This window comes from Doryrhamphus excisus, linkage group LG16, assembly GCF_037039965.1.
Source record: "Doryrhamphus excisus strain RoL-2023G ecotype Guam linkage group LG16, RoL_Dexc_Guam_v1.1, whole genome shotgun sequence".
NCBI classification, from domain to species: domain Eukaryota; kingdom Metazoa; phylum Chordata; class Actinopteri; order Syngnathiformes; family Syngnathidae; genus Doryrhamphus; species Doryrhamphus excisus.
This window is the reverse complement of record NC_136372.1, coordinates 2,271,709-2,294,971: the sequence shown is the minus strand read 5'-3', so window position 1 is coordinate 2,294,971 and position 23,263 is coordinate 2,271,709. Positions and strand designations below refer to the sequence as shown.

Genomic DNA, 23,263 nt, shown 5'->3' with positions numbered 1-23,263 from the left:
GACCTGGAAAAGCAAAAAGCATGTGTACGTGGAGTTGAAAGGGGAAATTACTTATTGTTAGACTTATATTAAAATACTGGTACTTTGTGATTGAAATCATGTTTGCGTTGCTTTTTAGGGGCACAATGGAGGCACTAAACGTGTTGTCTTTTACGCTTGTGACGTCATAGAGCCAATTTTTGAATTAACGTGCTGTATTTGTTATTGAAAAAAAAAAAAAAAGAGTACAACTGAGCGAAAACCGTTCTTTACTGATACACAGCAGACATATACTCTGGTACACACACGTTGACAAACATGACAAAGTCAGGTCACATACAAACTTTGCAAAATACCAATTGAGTTCATTACATAGCTTGTTGACTTTCTAATGAAATATTCCTAATACATTGATGGGAAATGTATCGTCTCACATTGGCAATGTTACCCTGTGTAGCCATTTATCAGTGACTACAACCAACCATTATAATAATAAGTCAGATCAATTAGCAATATCATTGTAGTGCTGATGTGTTACTATTATAGTATTATTAGATATTAATATATGATCCCTTTTTCAGCTATCCCATTAGTCACACTGTGCCGAGACAAGAACATTACAGACAAGGACACCTATACATAAATAAAGCTATCATCTACAGTGTTCCTATTATTGCACTACACGGTCACCCTGTAAACAAACTCATGATGGAGCAAATGGCACAATGAGACACAACGACGGAATGGTGTTGTTGAAAGGATGTTCACAGTATCACGTGATTTCTCCACTATTCACGGATTTTTCCAAAAATAAACATTGTACCTCTTTCAAGCAATACAGTGATATTAACAGTAACATGATGAAATGCCAAAGCTTCAGCCAAGGGTGCAGTGGTCCTACATGGACATGTGTTCCGGGAGAACGTAGGAGATGTCGTCCCATGGGTGACGATACAGACCCTGCCTCAACCTCTTCTGGTCCAGGTAGTGTCCTGGGGGGAATTCCATTTCAGTAAAACACATTTTTGCAATATTTGATATATTTCAAGTAACCGGTCGGAATAGAAACCTCACCAATGAATCCCATGCTGCGACCCAGGACAAAGATGCCATTCAGAGCTCCTATTTCCACAAATTCGTCAGCCTCATCCCTGTACAAGGAGGTGTTTATGTGAGAGATTGAACAAGTGTTTAGACAGTTGCAAACATGTGGGGAATTCTCGTTATGGTTTTCCACCCTAGACTGGTCTAGTAAAGGATAGTTATTGAACTATTACTACCATTATGGGAATATTTCAGTTAAAAGTACCATACTTCAATTTAACAACAATCAAGAATACACAGAATTTTGTATTTTTTGTATCTTAGCCCCGGTGGAGGTCTGCACTCTACCTGGTAAATCCACCACAGGTTCTGAGCAGGTCCACAAAGGCCACACCGATGAAGCCATCCACGTTCAGGATCAAGTTGGGTTTCTAACACAAAAAAAAAAAAAAACACAAGGTGTTAAATAAAAATGGCGGAATGTTATGAAAAGAAAAAGGAATCCTGACTTTGGAGGTAGTTATCTTCTCCACATCCAGAGCGTAGTCCAGCAGCTGTGTGGAGGGGAAGTGCTGCTTCACAAAGTCCTTCAAGATCTGCACTCTCATGTCTGGATTGTTAATCTGATGTACAAGAGACAAAACACATCTCAAGATTACGAGAGACGGTGCGGGCTTGGTCCTAAACGAGGAGTTGTACTCACAGACTTGACTCTGTGGCCGATGCCCATGATGAGCTTGCCATCCTTCTTCATCTTGTTGACAAACTCCATGGGCAGGATGCCGCTGTCGAAAGCCTTGCTGAACTGCTTGGCCGCGGCGTCCAGAGCACCTCCGAAGCGGTCGCCCTGCACACACAAAAAAAGGCGTAAAAGATGTAAGGATAACAAAAAAAATAATAACCAACATCACTTCAGATCTTACATCAATAACTGTAGCATTGTACTGTACTGTGTACAAACATGTAGGACTACATTTGAGAAACAGTGTGTGTATTTTAGTGAAATGCAGCATGTCCTACAATGGTGAGAAGGCCGGAGGTGAGGCTGGAGATGAGATCTTTCCCAGCCCGAGCGCACACAATGGTGTTGTGGGCTCCGGATACGGCCGGACCGTGATCAGCCGTCACCATGAGACACATCTCGATGAACTGGCACGCGTACCTGGGCAACCTAGAACAAACATACTGCGTCATCGTGTTGTCTTAGAAGTTAGTTTCACCAGCCTGAGGATGACAAAAAACGGACCTCCTCTGGAACCAGAGAAGCCCCAGAGTTCCTCCCAGCCCGATTTCAGACTTGAAGACCTCAGTGATTGGCATGCCGGCGTAGATGAGCTCCTGCCCTCTCTCATCACAGATGCTGGTCATGAAGGATGCCGGTTTACGGATAAGTCCCAGCTCCTGCGTGTCAACGGGAACAAAAATACACTGACTGATGTGCAATAAATAAGCTAAATCGTTTTAAATTTAAAAAAGTGTTACGGACTCGTGCCCAGGAGTAGTCCATGGGAACAGTGGGGGGTGGCATCTCTGGCGCTGGCTGGATGACTCCTTTGGTAACAAGGTCATCATATACGCACCTGCATCCACAGAAACATAGGAATTATGCTTCATCTAGATTCAAATGAAGTCAGCCATGGGATGTCCCACACGATAAAGTGAAAAAGTTCTCCTCCCATTCCATGCGGAAGTGGTAGCTTTTTGGCTTCTTACGTTTCCCTGCAGCACAAGACTTGCGCATTGTGTTGTAAACAATAAATAATAGGGGTCTACAGGTGAATATAGGGGTGTTATTTCATGTCTTCAGGGCTCTAACAATGTTAAGAACCGTATTCAGAAAAAGTCATAAACAGGTTTTCTATGCTCCAACTACAAACAATAATGACTGACATTGAGTCCTTTATTTTGAAAATGAATTCAGGGTCTGCAAGCAAAAAATAATAAATATGAATATGAGCATGCACTGACTTGATGATCTCTCCCAGTTCGTCAAAGCTCTTCGGTACAAAAGCGCCAGCCTCCTTCAGAGCTTTGTTCTTCGCCACCGCTGTCTCCGAAGCCTGGTTGGCGCACGCTCCCGCGTGGCCAAACTGGACCTGAGGCGCACAACAAATGAAAACATTGAAAGCCTTTTCAAGCTCCTGTTGTCAGTCATGTTGCTCTCACCTCTGAGGCGAACATGGTGGCGCAGGTTCCGATGCACCAGCACACCACCGGCTTGGTGATCCTGCCTTGTTTGATAGCCTGGCAGATCTTGTACTCCTCCGTGCCGCCGATCTGTGCGCAAGATGAAGCAAAAACTCCATATTAGGCTTCGTTCAAACCCTGATAAGTGATGCCTCACCTCTCCGAGCACGACAATCATCTTCACCCCGGGGGTGTCGTGGTAGCGCAGCACGTGGTCAGTGAACACGGAGCCCGGGTACCTGCGGCACAGCCCACACTCGTTGACAAGGTGTTACAATAAACCATAACATCCAGTCAAGTTTCCCCTGATACTAAACTTGTCTCCAGCAATCATGGCGGAGACAACATGTGTCAAAGGTCACATACCGGTCTCCCCCAATGGCCACCCCTTCAAAGACGCCGTCGGTGGTACGCGAGATGATGTTGTTGAGCTCATTGGACATGCCCCCCGAACGCGACACGTACGCCACGCTGCCCGGCCGGTACAGTTTGGAGGCCAGGATGTTGTCCAGCATTCCTCCTGTGTTCCCGATCTTGAAGCAGCCCGGCTTGATGCCTCCCACCTGGGACGCCAGACAACCAGAGCGTGCATTTATTTACATTTAACAATACATCATTTTGAGATTTATTTAAATTTTTAGCATTTCAAGGCACCAGGTATGTTGTTTTATAGTGCTGTTTTATATTCTAGCATAGTAATCCCTCGTTTGTCACTGTTATTGACCACAATAAGTGAATTTCCACAATTTATTAATGTCAACAGAGCATAGAAAACCTGTTTTCCACCATCCTCACATTAGAGTCCTCTAGATATGAAATAACACCCCTATAGTCACCTTTACACTTATTTTGATGTATATTTTTCGGTTTTAAAATTTGTTTATTTAATCAAATTTAAATGGTATTATTTAAAACAAAACACATACTGTAGCTTTGAAATTGCCTTTTGTTGCTTTAGACATTGTCAATAAAGTTGGCTCAGTCTACTGCTAGGACGTCTCAAGGAATTAAGAGGAGATTGGACTAACCGTGGCTGGTCCGATGATAGTGACGCCCTTTTCATCCGCCGCCTTGATGATCTTCCTGGTGTGGGCTTCAGGGATTCCCTCAGCTATTATAGCGATGGTGCGAATCTAAGCACACACAAAAAAAACTAATATTTTTCTAGCCCACAGAAGCCCCATTTGTAGTGCCGTACCTGCGGGTACTGCATGGTCTCCATGGTGCTATCAAAGGCGGAGCGCAGGGAAGCGAAACTGATGAGCACGTCCACGTCCGCGTGCTTCTTCATGGCGTCGCTCATGTTCTTATACACGGGGATGAGGATCTCCTTGTGGCCCCAGTAGAACTTCTGCTTGTGGTCTCCGCTGGAAGGCAGCAGGGCTGAGCATGACGTATTGTTGTGTGTGATATGGGATCGAAACGCTGTTATGGCAACAGAGCTTTCATTACGTGAAGGGGTACACCATGGCCGCCACCGAGGGCTCGTCTCTGGAACAGACGTAGTCAAAGTCCAGCATGCCCTGCACGGCGCGTGTCTGCATGCCCCACACGATGGACTTGGTGTGCTTGCTGAACAGCGTGGTTGCCTTGGCTGCAAGGAGAGAACAGACGTTGTGAGCCATTTTCTTTTCTTTTTTACACCGGAAGAGGGCGCTAAAGCACCTCTGAATCCACCCCAATTATGCCACCCAAATGTGATACCATATAATAATACCATGTGTGTATTTCCTCACCCACAGGAGCTCCATTTTTGGCTTTCTTAGCCGGCGAGCTCTCGGCTTTGCCTCGGTTCTCGGAGAAGGACGCTGTTCGAGTGGACCCTGGAGTCTGAAAGCGCCACAGAGTTTTATTATTATCACTTTTATTCGCTCTGTGGGACAAAATTCCCCACAGACACACTCCACGAGCTTGTGGAACGTGTTGCAATGAGAGTGGAAGCTTTTATAGCTGCGGGGGAAATACTGTGGTTTGTGTAGAGCAGTGGTGTCCAAAGTAAGGCCTGGGGCTATTTGAGTACCATAACGTTTTTTTTCCGGCCTGTGGCACATTTAAAAAAAAAAAAAGTATCAATTACAAAAAATCTGCAGTAATTGTACAAGAATAAAGTCAAAATATTAAGAGAGGAAAAAAATTGCATTCTGATATGCATTTTCTTCTACAACTATAGTATAATATTTTCACAATATAAGCTAAACGGAATATCAAAGTGACAAAATTCCATTCCCTTCTGCCCTCGTTGGACAGTCTGGATACCCCTGGTGTAGGCTACAGGATATCTGATCTATTGTGTGTGTTGACTATCATTTGTTACACAAATTGAATTACACCATTTTACCACTAGGTAGAATGCTGCCATACTGTGCACACACACACACACACACACAAAGCCTTAATGGAAGCTTCCGGGCAAACAAGAGTGCATTCCTGTGAGCGGCCACAACAATTTGAGTGAGTCAGTTGGCATCACAATGAAAAGCTCTCACACAAAGGAGCCACGGGGACTCCGATAAGGCTCCGTGCTTCACTAAAAAGAGGACAAAGCGATGTGCCGTTAAACCGCCGCCGTCTGCACGCCACGGACGCCTATTTGTCTGCCGGGGTCGTACCGATTGGCTGCTGCTGGAGTTGAGAAGAAAGTTGGCGGTGTGGGCGGCCACGGGAGGCTGGTTGGGGATTGGACGGTGGCCCAGCGCCATGCCGACGATGGCGGTCATGTGGGTTTCCGTGCCAAAGACGTGGATGGGGATGCCGGTGGTCTTGCCTGTCAAGGGCGGGGGTTTGATGAGATAAGCGCTCGACAAATACAAGAGGAGAGACTTCATTTGAAGAACATACCGACTTCTCCCATCACCCGGAGACCCTCCTGGTAGTTTGGACCCCCACGCCTGACAAAAATGGTAACTTCATGCTCCTTTAGAGGCACCTGGTAGTCTCTGATAGCTCGAACAATTCCCTAAGAGGAGGAAAGGCAGTGTTATAATAGTAATGCTAGAATTAAGCAGTAATTTTATTGGAAAAGTTAAAGTGGTTTGACGCCGCTATCTGCTTGCTGTGTAACTGCAGCTGTTTCTTAATGAGCAAACGGAATTAAAAATGGGTTTCACAACTGTGAGAGACATATCATAAGGTTTGAGGCAGGCGTGTACAAACTTTTATGCAAAAGACGCTTTGATACTGTGTCATGCAAAATATATAAATATGGGTTTTTATTTATTATAAATATATATATTATAATATATAAATAAAATAATATATACATATTACATTTATATTTAATTACTTTAAAAAAATTATATATATATATATTTTTTGCAATTCTTGTATACTATATACTGTATACTTCTTGTATGTTTTCTTTTTATTTCTACAATATTTTGACTTTATTCTCTGAACATTATAACTTTTTACACAAGCTAACTTTTTTGTCTTAATATTTTGACTTTATTTTTGTGAAATTTTCCATGTCAAATAATTTTTTAAACCAATAAAAAACCAGCTGCCCCCCACAAATGGCCTTTGTATGACCTATTGTACCTTGAATGTGGCTGCAACGTTTGTGAAGTTGGCAATGCTGCCTCCGATGATCAAGACTTTTCCTGGATTACAACAAAATGTTAGTAAAAAAAAAAAAACCCGCACAGCTAATCTGACCTCACAGAGTTTCACGATACCATCAGCATGTTTCTCCCTGGTCATGAGCGACAGGATGGTCTTGGCGTAGTCGTACGTCTGCTGTTCGCTCGGCGCCCCTGAATACTCGCCGTAGTTGGCCAGCTCGTCGACTCCGCCCAAGTCACAGATGGTGTCACTATGAGATTTGGACACAAAAAGTCAACAACATCCTCTTTAGAGTTAAAAAAAAAAAACAGCTATGTAATTAACAGTGCAATGTAAAATAGGTAGAGCAGATAGAGAAGGCTCAGAGGGATTCATTAGTCATGGCTGTGGAGTCTGCATGGGACACCTCGCACCCCCAAAACAGATGGAGGAAGACTCATTTATGCAAACCTTTTAAAAACTAATCTTACCTTATACAAGACCAGTCAAAAGTCTGAAGACACTTTCTCATTCAATAAGGTGTAAAAGCATCTCCAAACGTTTGACTGGTGCTGTACAGGAAGTCATGACATGACACCATGATGTAGCACCTGTACAGGAAGTCATGACTAACACCATGATGTAGCAGCTGTACATTAAGTCATGACATAACACCATGATGTAGTACCTGTACATGAAGTCATGACATAACACCATTATGTAGCACCTGTACATGAAGTCATGACATGACACCATGATGTAGCACCTGTACATGAAGTCATGACATGACACCATGATGTGGCAACTGTACATGAAGTCATGACATGACACCATGATGTGGCAACTGTACATGAAGTTATGACATGACACCATAATGTAGCACCTGTACATGAAGTCATGACATAACACCATGATGTAGTAGCTGTACATGAAGTCATAACACCATGATGTAGCACCTGTACATGAGGTCATGACTAACACCATGATGTAGTAGCTGTACATGAAGTCATAACACCATGATGTAGCACCTGTACATGAAGTCATGACATAACACTATGATGTAGCACCTGTACATGAAGTCATGACATAATACCATGATGTAGCACCTGTACAGGAAGTCATGACATAATCCCATGATGTAGTACCTGTACATGAAGTCACGACTAACACCATGATGTAGTACCTGTACACCACTGAAGCTCCTCCACCTGCCACCATGGTCCATATCCTGCCCTGGGGGTTGAGCAGGGTCAGTTTGAGGCTGGCACCGCTCTTGGCATCCAGGTCAGCGATGTAGGCCTCCTGCGAACCAGGAGAAGGAGCAGGATTAGGAGGTTAGAGGACGGCGGCATGGGCGGGGGCTTCAATCAGGCCGTTTTTGTACAGCTAACGAGGCAGAACATGTGAGCACTGGATGTGTGATTACTGGCCACTCCATTCGGTTCACCTGGACAATTTCACAAAATCCAGTGTGCTTAATGAAGTGGCCAGTGAAGAGTGTAGTCACATGGATTGTAGCTGTAGCTGTGGAGCATCAGTGCTTGATGTTGACATGCACACACACACACACACACACACACACACACACACACACACACACACACAGCTGGCGTCTGGAAGGAAAATGCTTCCAATCAAAGCCGCCCGCTGTTCTCCCCTCCCGCTTCGTCGCCACTCGAGTCACCGCGGCCCAATTAGGGTGCCCGTCTGTCACACCAGGAGTCTGTCTGAGTCGAGTCCGAAATGCACCGTCTACAGAGAGCGACTGCTTTCTTGTGTGTTCAATTCTAAACGACATACTAGTTTTTTCCTTTTTTTTTAAACTAAATCCTCTACATGTTTACCTCAGGGTAGGCCTCCCTGCCGAAAGGTGGCGGGAACTCCACGTCCCCCCACTTGGCCTTGCAGATGTAATCCGCCGTGGCGTCGATCTTTGCCGCCATGTCCAGCACGTAGACGCCATCTTTGGTGACGACTGAATTCAAAACAGACACGCATGTTAGCAGAGGCGAGCGGCCTGCAAATTGGTTCTGTACCACATCAAAGCAGGCAGAGGCGGTGTCGGGCTGCCAAGGGCATGTTCTATGTAGGCAATTATGAAATATCATCAAAAGGCGGATGTATGAATTATTGACTTGTTTCCGTTCCTCTGTGTTTTAAAAGTGGCAGAACCTACTTCACGCTGGGTTCATCTAATGTGCTGATGTTGTTTTCTTTCATGATAACACATTTATGAATGTTTGGCTTCCAACACGGTAACACATCATACTCAGAGCTATTTCTGTAATATTAGAATATCTTATTAGAGCCTAATGCGGCGTTCGCGTAATTTAAATAAAAACCTACCCAGTGGGTTGATCTCCAGGTATGTGAAGAACAGGTCCTCATACAGGTTAAAGAGTCCGACAATGAACTGGGCCAGGATCCTGCCAATATGTAATAAAAACAACAATATATGTTTACTTGTGTTTTGCATAGGATAACATACATAAGAATATTAAAGAAACTTTAATCATGATGTTGACAATGGTAGCCATCCTGTCAAGGCTTTGTAAGCGTGTCAGTCTGTTGTCAGGACCCCGTCCGACCCGCGGGAGCGAGCCAAAGTGACTCGGCCTCCCGTGTGTGCCCGGAATGGAAAAGTGTAGAAACGGGAGAGAAACTGCATGGTGTCAAGGCTGCTTCGTCAATGTCAGCCAAGACAGGGAGCCGCAGTCGTAACGAGAAGAGTGGGTGGGGGTGGGGATGCGGGGGGGCTTTGGGGTTAGACACTGTATCACAGCTATCAAAATAAAATGGACGTGCTCTGAATGCACCGCTGCCTTGAAGGGAGGTTGGGGGGTGGAGTCATAAGGGGGGGTAAGAGGAGGAGAGGAGGGTTTTTCATTTGGCTAATGGAAACCACTTGCAACCCCCCCACCTCCACCTCCACTCAAATATCATAGTTTCCATCATCCTTTCTTCAATACATCTGCTGCCTTGTCAGAGTTAGACATGTGGTGTTGGGCCAATGGGAGTGTAGTGCTTCACGTAGATGACTTTAGTACAGCTGGTGTGGGATTCCTTCCCACTGAACACGCTCTTCGTCGACCACTAGCATATGCACTTGGACCCCCCCCCCCAACCAGGCCTTAGACGTTAGCGCTGTCGTTTCACACACGTGAACTAATTAATGCCTTAATGGCTACTCACAGTCTCTTGTCATTAGGGACGTGTGACAGCAGTTGCTTGGTCACAGACTCCTCGCTGATCTTCTCGTCCACGCCAATTAGCAGCTTCTTGGCTTTGGCGTCCACGTCGCCGACGTCCACCCCTCCCTCGTGGTGGAACAGCACATAGTCGCCCTCCCGGGCGGCGTAGATGCACATGTAGAACTCCTCCTCCTGAATGATAAAGCAGATGAAGGGATCACTAAGAAGTCATAATCTTAATAAGTCATAATAAAACTAAAACGAATGAGTCACCTGCTTGTGGGGGACGAAGGGCTCTATGAGGAAGTTCTTGAGAACGCCTTTGGCTTTTCCCACCTGAGGACCAGCCAGGAAACATTCGTTACGACATGGAGAGGAAGCCACACCCCAAACTGAGGCGACAAAAATCGACACCGGCGAAGAATAAGAGCTAAGATTCCGAGGAGAATGCCGCCACGTCTGGCTCCGGGCGCACCGACGCAGCTCATTTGGAGGAGTGCTGTCACCGTTCTTGTGTTAAAGGCCAGCAGGCGCAACGCTGCAAGGGACTGCCGATGAGCAGCCAGCCGTGGAGAGCGGGAGGAAAAAAATATATAACAAAAGAACGAGAGCGAGGGAGTTGACATTTTTGAAGGGTGCGAAACAAAGGGAAAAAAAGGTTGCTAGCGCATTAGGAAAAGAGGTGAGGACTTATAGGATGAGGATAATAATAACTCGGAAATAACTAGGAAATTCATCTTCTACCGCTTATCCTCACGAGGGTCGCGAAGGGTGCTGGAGCCTATCCCAGCTGTCTTCGGGCAAGAGGCGGGACCTACACCCTGGACTGGTGGCCAGCCAATCACAGGGCACATATAGACAAACAACCATTCACACTCACATTCATACCTATGGACAATTTGGAGTCGCTAATTAACCTAGCATGTTTTTGGAATGTGGGAGGAAACCGGAGTACCCGGAAAAACATGCAAACTCCACACAGAGCTGGCCGAGGGTGGGATTGAACTCGGGTCTCCTAGCTGTGAGTTCTGCACGCTAACCACTTGATCGCCGTGCAGCCCTAAGTTGATAATAATGTATTATAAATATGTGATAATACATATTTATATACAGCATACCCATGAGGTCAGTGTACATGGTTATTACATATATTATCTGCAATATTTTGTGTAATTATCCTGAACGGACTGAGTTTGTGTTGAGTTTATGTAACAGAGTTCAATTAGCCGGAACCTGGCAACTCCATTTATCTCCATCTACCACAGCAGACACGTTCATGTCATGTGTGATGAAGTCCACGCTCTTCTTCGCCGGTTTATGGAGCATATGCGCTTCTAGAAGTGTCTTGTTGGTTTATGAGGCGAGGCAATGCGAGCGCGTCGCAGTGATGGATGATCTGTGCTACACGTCATGCCGGAGGACCAGCAGTATGCGGCTTGTTCGACGACGGACGCAAAAGGTACTCAAGAAGGAAGCGGGGTGAAGGACAGGGCGACGGGATATTATTGATGGGGCGGGGGGGTGTTATAGGCCTGGGGAGTGCGCACTCTCTCCAGATGACGTACCACGGTCTCCTTCATGAGGCGGGGCTTCAGCCACTCTCTGACGCCATTCAGGTCCAGGTTGACGCCCACCAGGCCCAGCTTTCCCCGCCTCTTGATCAGCTGGTCCGGCTTTACCACCAGCCTCTGGAGAAAGCAAACAAGAAGGGACCTTGGCATCATTTGTGTGTGTGTGTGTGTTTAAAGGGCGGGTGTTGCCCTTTAAGAACGCCAGCAACACGTCTGGATGAGTAATGAGACCGGAACTAGTTTAGAAATAGCTAAAGTTCTGACAACATCGAGTGTGCAGCAGAAAAAGGACAACACCCTCCAAAAATCCAGATGGTCTTCAGTCTTAATCACCAAAGATTTTGCGTCAGGAAGTTGCATCATTTCCTGGATGGCTAACATTCAAAGCCTTAATAATTAAACACTAAACCAGGGGTGTCCAAATGCTGTTTTTTTTTTGATGGCCTAGGCACATTTGAAACATTAATGCATTTGTAAATGCAAAAATTAGCAAAAAAAAAAAGTGATGTAAAGAAAAGACATTAATTTTTCATGGGTTGGTGCACAAAATGCTAAATAACAAAGTGATCCACCAAAAGAAAACAAAAAGAATTTCTCTAAAAAAAAAAAAAAGTAGCAGTGCAAATCCCGTCACAAACAACATGTACTGCGACTACTCCTGCTGCAGCCCGTTTAGGCAGCAAATCAGCCAGACCTAAGATATAAGTATCACCCAAATTTAGAGGCCATGCATTCGAATTCCACAAGATCTATAACCATCAATTAATGGCCAGCTGATAAATCATACCCGTCCTTCATCCCGACACAAAAACAGCCAGCGTGCTTGCCACCTAAGCAGGATTCTCTCACAACAAGCCGTCACAGCCATTCCTCCATCTCCGGAGAAAGAGAGCGGCGCTGCCTCTCGCTAGAGAGTGAATGACTTATGACAGCGGAGCCATTACTATCTGGGCCCCAGCCAGTCCGGAGTAGAAAGAGGAAGGGGGCGGGTGGGGGTAAGACACGACCGATGGTGAAAGTTAATGCAATTTCCTAATCAATGCTACCGCAGCACAGGCATCTCTCTTCACATCTGCCCTCCTGGAAAAAGAAACCAGTGGACAAGGTTTTTTTTTTATCTTGCAGGATGAGTCACCCCCCTCTTAATTCAATTCATCCTCCATTAAAAGCCACAATAACAACCTTTTACTTATGACTGCGACAACAGCAAGAGCCTCTTGGCTGGATCTTGGTCTCGCTCAGCAGCATCAAACTGGATGTGAAGCATCCCGGATGAGTCCAGTCTGCTGAGTCCACAACACGAGATGGACACGTTCCATATAACCACCACTGGAACCGATCCTGGAGGTGGGATCTGTCTATTCACTGGATGCAGCTACAAATGCAAAAGTGGTGGGTTGCGTAACAAACATGAAAAGCAAAACAATTATATTTACACCAAGAAATATTTTACACCAAAAAAATACGTGCTTTCATGACAAGTCATTAAATAGGCAGCACTGATGGGCGCCCTGTACTTTCCATAGTGCCATAAAAATAAACGACTCCGTAGACTCTTTTCATTAATGTACTTAGGAAACATCACAAGGACCTTGGCAGAGGCAGGAAGTGATTGCATTTGGCGCTCTCTGCAGTCGTGACGTCACCTCAACTAGCGCCGAGAGACCTATGTGTCTCCATGAAAGACGACAGCGCCATCCATTACAATCTGAAGCAAATCTGCGACCACATCGCCAAAAAGCCTGCCTCACCTCTGTGAGCAGCCACGAGTGCTCTTGCGCCAGTCGATCCAAGTCGGTCTCGGGAGTGACGTTGGCATAGCGGAAGCGGTTTTGGACCGGGGCGGAGGTGCAGATGTGCTTGTAGAGGAACTCCTTCCCGGTCTGCTCGGAGATGGCTTTGGCAGACATGACGGTGGCGGCAGCTGGACGTATGGGGAGAGAAAGACAGAGATCTAACCTAGTCTGCACTGTCAACATAAGCGGCAATTAGTTACCACGCTAATTGTGCTCCTCCAATTGGAGTGTGTGCACCTATAACATGCAAATACTGTACAATAGCCACACGGCACAATTAGTAACATCGAATAACGTGTAATGGTGGCTATAAAATTTTATCTAGCTTTTGTGACCTTTGCACACATTGCCTCTCTGAGTCAGAATGCATACAATAGGCATTTGTTTTGCTTTTATAATGTTCCCATTCTGGATTTGCCGTCATTGAGTGGAGAGTAGAACTCTAAAGACAGGAATCGGACAGATTAATTTCACAATAAATGAAAATAAACTGGATAAAGCTGGCAGGCACTGTTGTGCATTACAGGGACAGAGCGGCTGCTCCTACAGTGGTTCATTTCCCTGAAAGCCCCCATGTCGCCTCAATGGGTCTCTGCTATCTCTTAAGGATATTAATGGCGGTGTTGGGGACATTTTCACTATTGATTACCATTAGCCCACAGTCCCCCCAGAGTCAAAAGCAGAACAGATGGAAAAAATCCATGGGCTCAATGTATCATCCACTTTCCTTGACAAGCTCAAAATGCACAAAATGAAGATGATGGATGGCTAAGCAGGAACTAATTCATAGTTGCTGAGGTATAGCAAAAACAGTGCACACTGAATTCAATCAAGCATTGCTGTAATGCAACCAAAAGAAAACAACCTGCTAACCTGATAGTAATTACTATTAGTAATGAACTGGTGCTAGCAGTGACAGCTAACTTCATTCATTCATTTACAATGAAGTTCGGCGCAGCTTAATTTATTCACTTTCAAACATTATAGCTAAAGTTAACATTACGACTGTAGGATTTATTTGCATATTAGACAATGGGTTGTGGCATCAAAGCAGTTGAACTTGTTTTCTATATCGGTTCATCTCGTCCCTTCGTTGCGAAAAATGTCACACTCAACGGGGTAAAGTGCCTAAACTGCCGTAAAACCGTGTGGTGCTCACCTTGTGTTTGAAATACGGTGTTTTCGGCGAGGTCTACTGGAGTTCCGGGGCGGAATGTGACAGCTTTCCTCGGCTCCGTCGGAACCAACGGTACCGGGGGAAGGAGCTCACTGCGAGTTTTGTGTTCCGCCTTGTATCTGCCGAGGGCCCGGCTGATGTTTGCTGGACGCTGATTGGCTCGTCAGACACCTTGCTCTTTTGGTGCGTTCACTAACTATAGGACATATCAATATTCGGGGAGGTAAATAGGGTTTTGATCATAAACAAACATGGGTAAAACTCAACTGAAATTGGTAACATTTTCTTAAAACGACATGAATACAAAAACCGATCTATTAGCATCGCTTCGTTGGGGGCACTTGGCGTTCAGCCTGCGTGGACAACTGTTTTCACAAATCGGGGAGAATTAAACGTCTCCCAAGCTAACGCACGACAATGACGCACGGAAGACTATTGGCTGACTTTATCTGAACAAGAGCCAATCAGCAGGCTGGTTCGACATGAGTGTAAACACACCGACTGACCCATTTATTAAGCGTATTACATATCTTATATGTTATTCTTGTGTTTTGATGCACATCTAGTATGGCTGTTTAATGCAAAACGTGTTTGAACTGCACTGACGTGTGTAACATATGTTAACTATCCATACTAACGTAGTGGTGGTCGCCCCCTGCTGGTCATGAAATTAAATACACCCTGTGACAAAGCTACTACATGCAGCAGTCGACACTTAGTATTATTAACCAACATGTCTTGTCAGTACAGGACGGACAAAAAAACACAATTTCTGGAGCATCATGTTCTTTTTTTTTTTTATTAAGTGTACAAAACAAGTGCAAAAAAATAGTGGTTCGTACGAGCTACATAAAGTTGTCCTTCCAGACCAAGCCAGAAGTTGCAAACTTGAAATGGAAATTCATGAAGCGTTGTTCAAAGTGGCTAAAAAGAGCAACGCTGCAGTCTTGCACAGCACAGAGGTTGCGAATGCTCACAAGATTTGGATTCACAGCGTTCGTTTTAAGTGCGAGCGTCTGAAAGCAAAAAAAAATGCCAAATTCATTGATCTCCCTTTCAAACAATGCACAGTGCAAACGTGTCAAGAAAGGCTCTCTAATGCACATTCACTCTAATACACAACAGAAAGCTTTGGCCCTTTCACTATGGAAACAATCCCTTTCTCGCCTGCTCGTGCTGCAGGGAAATGACAGCTAGTCTGAACTAGGACAAAAAGGCAACACGTGAAGTGAGCTACTTGAAGCAATGGAGTAAGACGATGAAAGTCCTACCAGGGGGGTGCATGCTATGGAAGGACATGATTTCACTCACAGCTGGGGAAGCAGACGTGTATGGAATGGGTGTATTAGCCAGGAAGCTAGCCCAAAACAGGTCCTGAAACTGCCACCGATATGTGTAGGCAGATACTATACTAACTACGTAGAAGGCATTTTGGGTGCTGGTGCAAACAAAAACAAAAAAGGCACACATCTTGAAGATTGTGAGTAGCTATATGTGAACATCTCATCGCTGCACTAAACTGAAAACTAACCAGCCATCCTTTTCCTGGCAGCCATTTACAAGATGGTGCACTTCTTCTTGGACTCCTTTTTGCTCTGCCCGCCTTCAGGCCCGTCGCGCTTGTAGAAGCTGGAGAACAACGCCGGTGTACACATGGGCTCCTTGAACTCCAGCATCCACCTCCCATCGCCGTAGAAGCGCAGCGGGCCCAGATCCATGTCAGCGACTGGTTCCCCCTGTTGGCCTTCCTGCTGCAAAGCCAGGATCTCCAGGAGGTCCAGACCCGTTTGGACCGGCTCGATGCCCTGAGCGCAGCCGAGAGTGATGTGGGCACGACTCCCCACGGGCAAGGACTCCGCCTCCTTTTCGGCATCGGATGGCCACAGCTCAAGCTGCTCCTCCGTGAGGCTCACTCGGGCGCCAACGGTGCGTGGCGTGACGAAGAGGGCGGTCAGGGATAGGTCGAAGACAGAACCATACGATTCTCTTACAGCCTGGATAGAAAACAAGCAAATACACGATAAACATCTACTTTAGATTAAAAAAGTGACCTTTGAGAATACTTATGAACAGAGGAACCTCAAAGTGACGTGAACTTTGGCATTTTTGTTCGTTTTACATGATCTCATACGAGAAAACTTAAAAAAGGTTGAGCTGCAGCTCATGTACGGTAATCAACATGTTTACAAGCAAGCCAACAATGGCGCCTTACTGGTTTGGCTGCATATTCTTTGGCGCCGGTTGCCTTGCCATAATTAGAGAATTTGGTGGTACAATGGAGGCTTCCTTTGGCTTTGAAGTGCTGCGTCAGATCCACCTCCTTGTTTTCATTCTCAGAAACTGCAAAGCAAAAAGTAAGTTGCATCAAAACTCCAAGACCAACATGGGAGAGACAATTTAAAAAAAGGCCACTCACAGTCCGCAATGCGTTCCTTGAATGCGTCCAGAGCGTTCAGTGCCTTCAGGAAGTCTGCGTTTGTGGACCTGAGCTGATCCTGCACAGGAGGCAGCAGAAACCAGCCAAAGTAGAGAGGAAGGGGCACCTCCTCCAGGTGGCGCTTCATGGATGTGATCTGCGCCGGCTTGAGTTTGCGTGAGGTCATTTTGACGAGCCGGGTGGCGTCTTTGCTCCATTCGGTGCGCGGCTCCAGGAAGACCACGACCAGCCGGTTCTCCCTGGCCAGCTCGCCCAGACGGGCCAGCCGGTCCTGGGTGTGGTTGGTGTCGTCCACCACGATGAGCACCGAGGGTTCGGCGCAGCAGGCCACCACGGCCGCGTCCAGGGCCTTGTGTCCCTCCGTGTTGGAGTCCTGGTTCTCCGGTTTGACTCCATAGTCGTCAGCGTGGAAGACTGAGCAGCGGTCCTTGTAGGCGTCGGCCACGGCACGAGCCAGGAAGCTTTTCCCGCTTCCGGGGAGACCTCTGAGGACAACGAGGGTGCGAGAGTTCTGCAGAGCATCTTTGGTCTTCTCATGTTCCAGGAGTGCAAACGACAGGGATCCTGCAGCGGGGGCCGGCGCCTCGTTTTCAGGTACAGTGTCGCTCGACTCAGCTTCTTTTGGAACCGCTGACTCTGCACTTTTTTCTGGCTCAGTTTCCTTCTGGGGCTCTGCAGGTGGCGCCGCTTCAGCAGATTTCTCCACCTCCTGCACCACAACTTGAGACGTTTTTTCAGCAGACACTTCCGTTGTCTTGCCAAGCTCTTCCTTTGCAGGCTCACCGCCATCTTCTGGTAGAACCTCCTTGCTAACTTCTGCTGCCACAGCCTCCGTAACTACCTTCACTTGTTCTTGCGTCTTCTCCTCCAGATTGGCAGGCTGCGGTTCGGCTTGCGGCTCCTGTTCCTGTCCAGGCACTTCCTGTGTTGCTTTCTCCGTTACATCCGCTTCTGGAATCAACTCTGGCAAGTCCTCTGGATCGGGGTCAGGCTCCGGGCTCTTCTCTGGTGCTGGAATCGGTTCTACCGGCACCACAACGGGCGCCGTCTCTGCTTCAGGTTGGGGAGAGCTTTGCTCAACTTCAGTTTCCACCTTCTCCTCAGACTCGGTTCCTGTCACCGCAGCACCATGTGCTTCATCATGGCCGCCACCGTTCACCACCTGCTCCTCTTCGGCTGCAGCTGCTGGATTCTCAGGTTCTGTGCAAACGTCCGGCTGCGTCTCCACCTCCTTTTCTGCCGCCGCGGCCAAGGTCGTCTCCTCTTCCTGCTGTTGCGGACTCTCCAACACGGCTACAACCTCGCCGTTATTTTCAGGATCCATGCTTGGGCTTGGAGGGTCACAACTTCAACATGTACCTAACGTATTGCAGAAATGTCAACAAGTTTTACCAATTACATCAATTACATTACTTCAACTTTACACTCAATGAACATTGGGTACACCTGCACTTGCTAACGAGCAAATATGAGATTAGTGAAAAAAGTAAAATAAAAAAAAACTACAGATTAGTTTTGATTGGTATTAATTTAACAGGTTTGTAGTACGTCTGTACCATCATACTGAGAAGTATTTAATATATGTGGCAAAAAACAGCAGTAAAAATTAGTGATCAATAAAAATATTTTTAAATAGACATTAAATTAATACCTTTTTGACCACGTCATTCAATTGAAAGCAAAATTTAAAACAATTACAGCAGATTAACTGTATATAATGTGACCATGTATATTCGATTATTGGAACGTTAAAAAATGTTACCAATTTCAAAAGTTAGCATTCTTATCATGTGTTGTCACTCATGCATAATGGAGTAGATTTATTAACATTGTTTAAGTGTTACTAGAATTGTGTACACATCAACAATGCCGATTAAAAGAGAGGAGACAATAGAAGCATATGGCAGCATTAATTGTGCCACGCAGTGCCAGCAAACGCAGACAAAGGGCAGTTGGAGAGAAAAAAATGGGGCATCCTGCTATGAAAGAAGCGGGCATATGGTGTCACCCACAGCACAGCGCCCTCTATCGGGACGGTTGGTGCAAATCATTTCTATTCCTTCTTCTTCTTTTGCTGCCAGATTTGCGCTTCATTTACCAGATGTTCGAGCGTGTCGTGTCATGAGACTGAAAGGGGAAGCTTCTTGAACAAAACAACCACATGAAAGTTAATAATTCTGCACGCACGCGCAAACACACCCTCACCCCCCCCACACACACACACACATTATATTACAATTGCTACCAAACGCGAAACGAAAGCAAACAAAGTTGCCATATCGGTGCCAGCAGCTGTTGTGTGGATGACGCAGGGGAAAATGTAACTATTATCTACCAGCGTGGAGTGTTTAAGCCGATAGAGACAGCTGAAAGCTACATATGTTATTGTTAAACTGCTTAGTTGTCTAAAGCGAGGCTTGGTGCTAGCATGGCGCACACAAACAATTAGCATACTGAAGTCTTATTAAAAAATGTGCTTCTTTGTGACGGAACACAAGTCACAGTCACTATTTGGACTATTTTGTGCGCTTTCGGGAGTAAAAAGTAGCACAAATGAGAAGAAAAAGACGACATTAGAAGTGTTTTTGTGGGTTTGTGTGCGCGCGTTTGCTGATGCCAGCTTACCTTCCCAGCAGTGTGGCCGACCACGCGCTCCTTCGCGGGCGTACAATGACAAGCTAACCTGGCACATGCACAGCCTCGCGCCACTCTTCTAGGCTTGCACGAAACCGCCGGGGACGCGCAAATGGGCGGGGCTAGAGCCACGCCCTTCGCAGACAGGAAGTGTGGTGCGGAAACGGAAACTGGGGTTTCTTATTTAAAAATTAAAAGAATTAGTAGTAACAATAGTAATGGTAATGGTCATAATCATAATACTACGTAAGTTTTCCCCAAAATCTGTCATTTGAGTTGTGTGTGTCACTTTAGTGTCTGTATTGTATTGCATTGTAATATTTATAATAATAATAATAATACATTTTATCTGTATAGCGCTTTTCAGAGTACTCAAAGACGCTTTACAGTAGAGAAAATGAAATAAAAATAAAGTTGAATAAAAACAGAGTAAAAGATGCATTATCCATACATTCATTCATAGCTAAAACAAGGCTAAAAGCGGGGTGGATGTATGATTAATTATTATACTTACATTTTTCAGGCATTTTAACATATTTGTAATATGATATCTATCAATTGACAAATTGTTTTCCCCTTCTGATTAGCAAATGATAACATTTAAACCCAGGAAGTAGGAATAGCTGGAATATGAAGACTGGGGAATGGTTGGGGTTGTCCTACTACCAGTAATGAGTATATATTTTCCACTTCCAGAAATAAGCAAAATTAGTCATAATGAATGTCTTCATCTTCACAGGTGCTGCTTTGTTTCATCAATAGCCTGTTAAAATATGATAAATATTAGAAATAGTGCAAATAGAATTAATGCCGACAAATAGAAAAGGAACCTTTTGAATGGCGGCCATGGCGGCGGCATCTTCTTGCAGCTTGGCGTGCGTCAAAGCTCGCTGGTAGTGTGACACGCACGACTCAAAATTCCCGAGTTTTCCTTTATGAGACAATATTATAACTTCCACGTCTGTACAGCGAAACGCTAGACTTCAGCGAGCTTCTACCTTCTGATTGGGCCACCAAAACGTGAGCATTGAGCTGCCATTTTCCATCGCCGCTTTCTTCGGCCGCCGCAAGCGAACGCAGGCCGAAGTCCCGGGCCTCCTCGTGGGCGTGGAGCTCCAGGTGACAGCGGCCCATCTCGTGGAACAGCCACGCCTTCTCAAAGCCGTCTTGGACCAACGGTATCTTCTTCTCCCAGCTTTGGATGAGACAAGAACATGATGGTAATATCAATAGTTAGCTTGCATGAGGGCTTAAACATGGGCGCTAAGCCAAAGAAAAAGCACCTCAGAGATCTGGAACCTTCCACAAAGTGTTCCTTACCACTGTATAGCCTTAGTGAAGCTCCCCATGGTGGTGTAGATGTTTCCCAGGTGCTCCAGAGCTCGGGATCTTGCATGAGGAAGTTTACTGCACGTGGAGAAAGCCATCTTGAAAACATCTCTTGGAGAACATCTCCTGCAACATCTCCTTACCACTTCTCAGCCAAGTCCAAATCTTTCTGGTGGTGTTCCAGCGCTTTGTCCGTGTCTCCCAAGTCCGCCAGAGCACTCCCCACGCAGCTGTGCAGGCTTCCCAGAACCTCGTCTTTATCCGGCATGTTCTTCTCCGACCATGCCTGCACCGTTTGCAAGACCTCCCGAGCTTTCTTCAGACCCCTTTTGGTCTTTCCTGATGCCAAATCTGGAAACAGATGACTTTTACCGTGAAGGTCAAACAGTATGCACAGTCCAGGCCTGGGACTTCAACCCGCAACCACAAACAAATTGGTAATGCCAGAGCCGGAACAGAGAAAAAAGCCCATCCTCGTACCTTACCTGCATGAATGTCCTCCAGACTCTTCAGAAGAAAGTGTGCAGGCTGCGGGGGGGCTCGAGGGTGGCTCTTGCCCCGCTTCTTCTGCAGGAGCCGGGCGTCTTTCCCCGCAGAACCGCTGGGCTTCTGCTGGTTCCAGAACTCGGCGCAGTCGTCCAAGTAGGCGAGGGAGCTCTGGATGACATCCTGCAGTTGTTCTCTGCTCCTCGTTCTCCCTTTCACCAAATCTGGACATCATAATGCACGCTTTAGAACATGATAAAAACCCACAAAGGACATTTGAAGGTCATTTGAAAAAAGTCATTTTTGTCATTGTAAAGCCAAATAAAGCAACATGTCTTATAATGTGTCCTGACCGACTCTCCATGGCCTTTTTTTTTCCACGTATATGGAATTTTAATGGACACAAAGTCTGCCTAGCAACAAGCGGACATATGCCGTACCTCCATCCTTCAGCAGGTGCTCCAAGTATTTCCTGTCCTCGTAGAATTCGCCAAGATATTTTTTGCTTGTCTTCCCCATTTTGGAGATTTGAGGTTTCTTTGAATGCTAAACAGGCATAAGCAGCATGTGTATTTATTAATTATTGGATATATTAATAAATATGTAGGAAATGTACATATGAGCCCAAACACTTACATCTTCATCTTTTTGGAGTTTCGATGCGTCTCCATGAATAAGCTTGTGTTTGATGATGCGGGCAGGGACTGAGGGGACACGTTCAAGACCGAGGAAGACATTATGGGAAGATTTTTGGGAAAATTTCCTTTCCCCAGAAGTTCCATAAAGGCCACGTTTACTTCACTCACCACTGACTGAGTTCTCGATGGCCTCCTGTGCTTTCTGGATGCCCAGTTGGAACTCCTGGATTTGGGGGCGCAGCTTCAGGCCTTGGTGATAAAAGACCAGCGCAAACTCAAACTCCCCCATGCAGTATAATGCTTCGGCCTTCTGGTACAAGCCCTAAACATAACGCTAACATATTAGCCGTTTCCATTCATGGTAATAATCATGATACTAATAATAATGCTCACTTCAAAAAAGGTCTTGTCTTCTTGGAGTGAAGCCTCAGCGTCCTTCAAAGCTTTGTCATAATAACCCATCTTCAGATAGCACTTGGAGCGACCCACAAAGCAGTTCTTGTCATCGGGCTTTATCGTGAGAGCCTTTCCAAAAAACAAACAAACCCAAACATGATAAATGAACCAGTATACATGCCAGTGTAGCCACAGTGTTGGACTCACTGTGGTGTAGCTCTCCGCGGCCTTCTCACACTCTCCCTTCAGGAACAGCCAGTCACCATCCGCCACTAAAGTGGAGAAAACAGCCTTTGGCTTCTGGGTTTTGTACTCGGAACTAGTTTCGGACATTTTTTCACAACCGAGGTTGCTTTAAATTGATTTTAAAAAGCTGCCAGGAAATACGCTGAGGAGGCGCTCTTCTAAAAGTCGGTAACTTAGCAACCACACTAACAAACAGCGGCAACAGCACCCCCTTGTGTTCAAAATGCAGAAATACAAAGTCATTCACCATAATACAGTAAGTCCACATTATTACAACTCGTGGTAATTAAAAGTTATTAGTATTAGTTATAGTATATAACTCATACTATATTAACTATATATTATAGTTATAGAGTAAATAAATATGAAAAAAGAATTACATTTACAACAAAACTTTGATAATTTAAACGACATCAATATTAAATATGATTGAATTGTAAGAAAAATATAATTTTGAGCACAACAGAGTAAATAAATATGAAAAAAATTACATTTACAATAAAACTTTGATAATTTAAACATCAATATTAAATTTTTTTTAATATAATTTTTTTCAGTTTTGTATATATTATGCAGTAATTTGCAATTAAAATCAGAGTAAAAAAAACTGCA

The 23,263-nt window shown here is 45.3% G+C and overlaps 3 protein-coding genes across 4 annotated transcripts; all 3 read right to left on the bottom strand.

Moving 5' to 3' along the window:
- Positions 1–231: 231 nt before the first annotated feature.
- Positions 232–14,623, bottom strand: aclya (ATP citrate lyase a). The gene is made up of 28 exons (XM_058049968.2): positions 14,468–14,623; positions 13,264–13,436; positions 11,507–11,629; positions 10,215–10,277; positions 9,943–10,133; positions 9,097–9,176; positions 8,595–8,725; positions 7,934–8,052; positions 6,885–7,021; positions 6,748–6,809; positions 6,049–6,166; positions 5,820–5,974; positions 4,947–5,040; positions 4,663–4,804; positions 4,409–4,577; positions 4,239–4,343; positions 3,577–3,773; positions 3,368–3,449; positions 3,190–3,300; positions 2,992–3,119; positions 2,510–2,603; positions 2,270–2,424; positions 2,044–2,194; positions 1,727–1,870; positions 1,533–1,646; positions 1,372–1,454; positions 1,054–1,130; positions 232–971 (listed from the first exon to the last, which is right to left on the bottom strand). The coding sequence occupies exons 2-28, from the start codon at positions 13,420–13,422 to the stop codon at positions 877–879; spliced, it is 3,279 nt and encodes a 1,092-aa protein (XP_057905951.2). The 5' UTR covers positions 13,423–13,436; positions 14,468–14,623; the 3' UTR covers positions 232–876.
- A 630-nt stretch (positions 14,624–15,253) lies between these two features.
- cnp (2'',3''-cyclic nucleotide 3'' phosphodiesterase) lies at positions 15,254–19,711 on the bottom strand. Of its 2 annotated transcripts, XM_078797306.1 has the most exons (5): positions 19,548–19,711; positions 17,666–18,281; positions 16,902–17,563; positions 16,698–16,825; positions 15,254–16,479 (listed from the first exon to the last, which is right to left on the bottom strand). In XM_078797306.1, exons 2-5 carry the CDS (start codon positions 18,244–18,246, stop codon positions 16,042–16,044), a joined length of 1,809 nt encoding a protein of 602 aa, XP_078653432.1. In that variant the 5' UTR covers positions 18,247–18,281; positions 19,548–19,711; the 3' UTR covers positions 15,254–16,041. The 2 variants fall into 2 exon arrangements, with proteins under 2 accessions (XP_078653432.1, XP_057905172.2); XM_058049189.2 differs by having other exon boundaries at positions 16,902–18,281; positions 19,548–19,710.
- A 473-nt stretch (positions 19,712–20,184) lies between these two features.
- odad4 (outer dynein arm docking complex subunit 4) lies at positions 20,185–22,738 on the bottom strand. The gene is made up of 11 exons (XM_058049742.2): positions 22,613–22,738; positions 22,403–22,534; positions 22,178–22,331; positions 22,008–22,075; positions 21,812–21,917; positions 21,371–21,595; positions 21,029–21,236; positions 20,877–20,963; positions 20,555–20,751; positions 20,387–20,487; positions 20,185–20,319 (listed from the first exon to the last, which is right to left on the bottom strand). The coding sequence occupies exons 1-11, from the start codon at positions 22,736–22,738 to the stop codon at positions 20,290–20,292; spliced, it is 1,434 nt and encodes a 477-aa protein (XP_057905725.2). The 3' UTR covers positions 20,185–20,289.
- Between the last annotated feature and the right edge of the window lie 525 nt (positions 22,739–23,263).

Excerpts from the sequence above, each read along its gene's own strand:
- aclya (XM_058049968.2), bottom strand. The coding sequence starts at position 13,422 with ATGTCTGCCAAAGCCATCTCCGAGCAGACCGGGAAGGAGTTCCTCTAC. Across the intron at positions 3,774-4,238 it reads CTATCATCGGACCAGCCACG|GTGGGAGGCATCAAGCCGGG; the intron begins GTTAGTCCAATC and ends CTGGCGTCCCAG. Across the intron at positions 1,131-1,371 it reads ACCTGTGGTGGATTTACCAG|GGATGAGGCTGACGAATTTG; the intron begins GTAGAGTGCAGA and ends CTCCTTGTACAG.
- cnp (XM_058049189.2), bottom strand. The coding sequence starts at position 18,246 with ATGGATCCTGAAAATAACGGCGAGGTTGTAGCCGTGTTGGAGAGTCCG. Across the intron at positions 16,826-16,901 it reads CAAGGAACGCATTGCGGACT|TTTCTGAGAATGAAAACAAG; the intron begins GTGAGTGGCCTT and ends TTTGCTTTGCAG. Across the intron at positions 16,480-16,697 it reads AAGAATATGCAGCCAAACCA|GCTGTAAGAGAATCGTATGG; the intron begins GTAAGGCGCCAT and ends TTTTCTATCCAG.
- odad4 (XM_058049742.2), bottom strand. The coding sequence starts at position 22,738 with ATGTCCGAAACTAGTTCCGAGTACAAAACCCAGAAGCCAAAGGCTGTT. Across the intron at positions 21,237-21,370 it reads TCTGGAGGACATTCATGCAG|ATTTGGCATCAGGAAAGACC; the intron begins GTAAGGTACGAG and ends ATCTGTTTCCAG. Across the intron at positions 20,320-20,386 it reads CCATGGCCGCCATTCAAAAG|GCTATTGATGAAACAAAGCA; the intron begins GTTCCTTTTCTA and ends ATATTTTAACAG.